The 4,030-nt window shown below is 39.1% G+C and overlaps 1 protein-coding gene across 1 annotated transcript; it reads left to right on the top strand.

The window, feature by feature from the left end:
• The first annotated feature begins 1,982 nt into the window (after positions 1-1,982).
• On the top strand, positions 1,983-2,687 carry LOC106091897 (arylalkylamine N-acetyltransferase-like 2). The gene has a single exon (XM_013258590.2). The coding sequence runs from the start codon at positions 1,983-1,985 to the stop codon at positions 2,685-2,687; it is 705 nt and encodes a 234-aa protein (XP_013114044.2).
• The last annotated feature ends 1,343 nt before the right edge of the window (positions 2,688-4,030 follow it).

The raw sequence follows: 4,030 nt of genomic DNA, 5'->3' as shown, positions 1-4,030 counted from the left end.
GGTCTCCGACGAATATTTCGAGTAGTTACAATCAGAATGACGAAATTAGTATACCCCCCATCTTATGGTGGAGGGTATAATTAGGATGTCGAAGGGCCTAACACAACTCACTGTCCCAAATTTCAGCAAAATCGAATAATAAATATGGCTTTTATGGGCCTAAGACCCTAAATTGGCGGGTCGGGCTATATCAAGATATAGTCCGATATAGCCCATCTTCGAACTTAACCTGCTTATGGACAAAACAGTATCTGTGCAAAGTTTCAGCTTAATATCTATATTTTTAAAGACTGTAACGTGATTTCAACAGACAAACGGGCGGAAATACGGACGGACATGGCTAGATCGTCTAAGATTTTTACACTGATCAAGAATATATATACATTATAGAGTCGGAAACTGATATTTCGATGTGTTGCAAACGGAATGACAAATTGAATATACCCCCATCCTTCGGTGGTGGGTATAAAAACGTGTTAAGTTCAGCCGTGACGAACTTTGGATACCCACCCCCATGAGAATATTAATCATTCTGTTTTATTATAACTCCACTACCATACCCATCTTCTTCTTATATATAAAAATCAATTTTTGTTTGTTTGTAGATTTGTTAGTTTGTTTGTTTGTATGTTTGTGTGTTCCTTATGGACTCAGAAAGGGGGGGCGGACCCTCCCCCTTATCCTAATTTTCAGAAACGCCAGATCTCGGAGATGGGTGGTGCGATTTAAGCGAAATTTTGTGTGCTCTCATATAGTACCCTAAAAATAAAAATTTGGTATCCAAATTTCGGATGGGGTACCTAGGGGGGCTGCCCCACCCTAAAACCTACCAAACATATATTTAGACCAATCACGACAATATGGGACTCAAATGAAAGGTATTTAGGATAAGAAAACGTATCTGATAACAAATTGTCGGACCAAGTGCTAGGGGGACTACCCCAAGCCCCAAAACACCCCTAAATCGGACATATTTACCGACCATGGCAATATGGGACTCAAATGAAAGGTATTTGCAGTTACAATACGAATCTGATATCCAAATGTGGGACCACATTTCTGGGGATCCATCCCTTCCCCAAAACACCCCCCAAACAGGCCTTATTTACTAACCATGGGAATATGGGGCTTAAATAAATCGTATTTGAGTGTAGAATTAGAATCTGATATCCAAATATAGGACCAAGTGTTTGGGGTGCCGCCTCTCACCCAAAACATCCCCCATAAGGGGACAAATTTACGTCCATTGCAATATGGGGCTCAAATGAAAGGTCTTTGGGAGTAGAGCATGAATTTGATATCAATATTCGGGAAAAGTGTCTATTTGCTGACTATTGCAATATTAGGCTCAAATAGGAGGGTTTTTAAAGTGGAACACGAATCTGATATATATTTTGAAGACCAACTCACTGAGTGGCCGCCCATCACCCAAAACATCCCCCAAGCCAGTCATGTTTGCCGACTATGGAAATATGGGGCTCAAATTAAAGGTATGTGGGAGTAGACCACATATCTGATATCAACACTAGTGACCAATTAGTGGCCCGGGTCAGCTAGATTGGATATAACTATGCATGTGGCAGTGAAGTTATAATAGGATGATTAATATATACATGGTGGTGGGTATCCAAAGTTCGGTACAGCCACGTTTTTACTTGTTTTAATGTTCTTGCTTAGATGGCAACCTAATTATTATTCATTGATATTTTTGCAGTCAATGTATCCCACAAATTATACTTCCAGGGAGAAGCAACTACCCGCATTGCAAATTACTATGCGAATAATTTATTTCCTTCCTTACTTTGCAAATGAAAATGAAATCGTATAAATATTGAGTTAACACGGCCAAATCATGTTCAAAGTAGTATTTAGTTCCCCCAAAGTTGCTAGATAATTTAATTTAAATAAAGAAATTAACTAAAACTAATATAAAAACTTGACTTGGTAATAGCTTATTAAATTTGTTCTAAACTTCTGCTGCCATGTGTTCTGAAAGTCGTACGTCACCATGTCTTAGCCCTAAACCGAAGACCAATGATATTTGCATAAGAGCAATAACACGCGAAGACCGTCACGCTGTTTTAGAATTCCTTCGCAAGCACTACTACGGTGAAAGGGGTTATGTGGTTCGCGGCACAACATCCTGGTGGGACAACAGGCCTCATGAAGCATATATTTTGTCCAAAATGTATCAAGGCTATTGCCTATTGGCAGTAGATGTTGGCAACAATGCAATTTTGGGAGTTTCTATATCTGCACCCAAAGGCCCTGATGAGGCTGAACGATTAGCAGAATATGCATCAAAGGCGGGACCCACAAAATGGGGAGTAATACTCAAGTTATGGGAACGTGCAGAGCGACAGTCTAATGTCTTTAAACGACATGGCGTTAAAAAAGTTCTTCATATGTATGTTTTGGCTGTGGATAAGAGTACTCGAGGTGAAAATATTGGTGCAAGACTGTTGTCTGATCTGATACTGTTGGGGAAAAGGTTGAATTATGAATTGCTAACAGGCGACTGTACCAGCCACTATTCATCAATAATGGCCCAACACTTTGGAGAATGTGTAAATGTGATCCGCTTCAAAGATTTCGTCGATGACAAAGGGCAGCCATTGTTCGAGGCAGTATCTCCAAATGACTACTGCAAAACATATGCTGCAACGTTAGTTAAATCGAAAATTTAAACAAAAGACCAAAGCTGAAAAATAAATGTTTATTATTACAGACTAGGAATTGAATTTTCATTTAACATAAACAAGTTAACAAAAAGTCATTAAAATCGGCCAGTTCCAAGGTTCTACATGGGGACATGAGTTTCTTGGGGCTGGCAAGGGCAAACGAAAAACTTAACAAATGCATTGAGAATGACGCCACTACATACAATGGCAAGAAGTCCCATCAATCCTATGGCAGCCGGTTGCATATACCGAATGGACCCGATGCAGTCCTTCAGCGGCAAGAGCTGCAGACTCAGTAACATAACTAAGCTAACGAATGGCGAATGAAGTCACAACATACATGACTTCGTCAAATATAATTGGTTGATGTTTTTATACCCACCACCGAACGATGGGGATATATTCATTTTGTCATTCCGTTTGCAAAACATCAAAATATCCACTTCCGACCCTATAAAGTATATATATTCTTGATCAGCGTACAAATCTAATCGATCGATTTAGACATGTCCGTCCGTCTGTCTGTCGAAATCACGCTACAGTCTTAAAAAATAGAGATATTGAGCTGAAACTTTGCACAAATTCTTTTTTTGTCCATAAGCAGGTTAAGTTCGAAGATGGGCTATATCGGACTATATCTTGATATAGCCCCCATATAAACCGATCGGCTGATTTAGGGTCTTAGGCCCATAAAAGCCGCATTTATTATCCGATTTTGCTGAAATTTAAGACTGTGAGTTGTGTTAGGCCCTTCGGCATCCTTCTTCGATTTGGCCCAGATCGGTTCAGATTTGGTTATAGCCGCCGATCCTCCGATTTAGGGTCTTAGGCCCATAAAAGCCTCATTTATTATCCGATTTTGCTGAAAGTTGGAACAGTGAGTTATGTTGTTTCGACATCTTTCTTCAATGTGGCCCTGATCGGTCCATATTTGGATATAGCTGTCATATAGACCGATCCTCTGATTTAGGGTCTTAGGCCCATCAAAGCCACATTTATTATCCGATTTTGCTGAAATTTGGGGCATCAAATAGAGAAAGATAAAGAATTTTTTAAGTATCATCAAAACAAACTGGTAGTGGTACTTAATAAAGTACCCGGTACTTAATAAAGTACACGGTACTTGATAAAGTAACTGGTACTTAATAAAATACCTGGTGCTTAATAAAGTACCAGGTCCTTAATAAAGTACGTGGTACTTAATAAAGTACCTGGTACTTAATAAAGTACCTGGTACTTAATAAAGCACCTGGTACTTAATAAAGTACCTGGTACTTAATAAAGTACCTGGTACTTAATAAAGCACCTGGTACTTAATAAATTATCTGGTACTTAAAAAACTACCTGGT

Source organism: Stomoxys calcitrans, chromosome 1 (genome assembly GCF_963082655.1).
Source record: "Stomoxys calcitrans chromosome 1, idStoCalc2.1, whole genome shotgun sequence".
NCBI lineage: Eukaryota > Metazoa > Arthropoda > Insecta > Diptera > Muscidae > Stomoxys > Stomoxys calcitrans.
Note: the sequence above shows the minus strand (reverse complement) of the source record. Positions and strands in the feature narration are given on the sequence as shown.

What these genes read in the sequence shown, in the direction of transcription:
- LOC106091897 (XM_013258590.2), top strand. Translation starts at nt 1,983, where the DNA reads ATGTGTTCTGAAAGTCGTACGTCACCATGTCTTAGCCCTAAACCGAAG.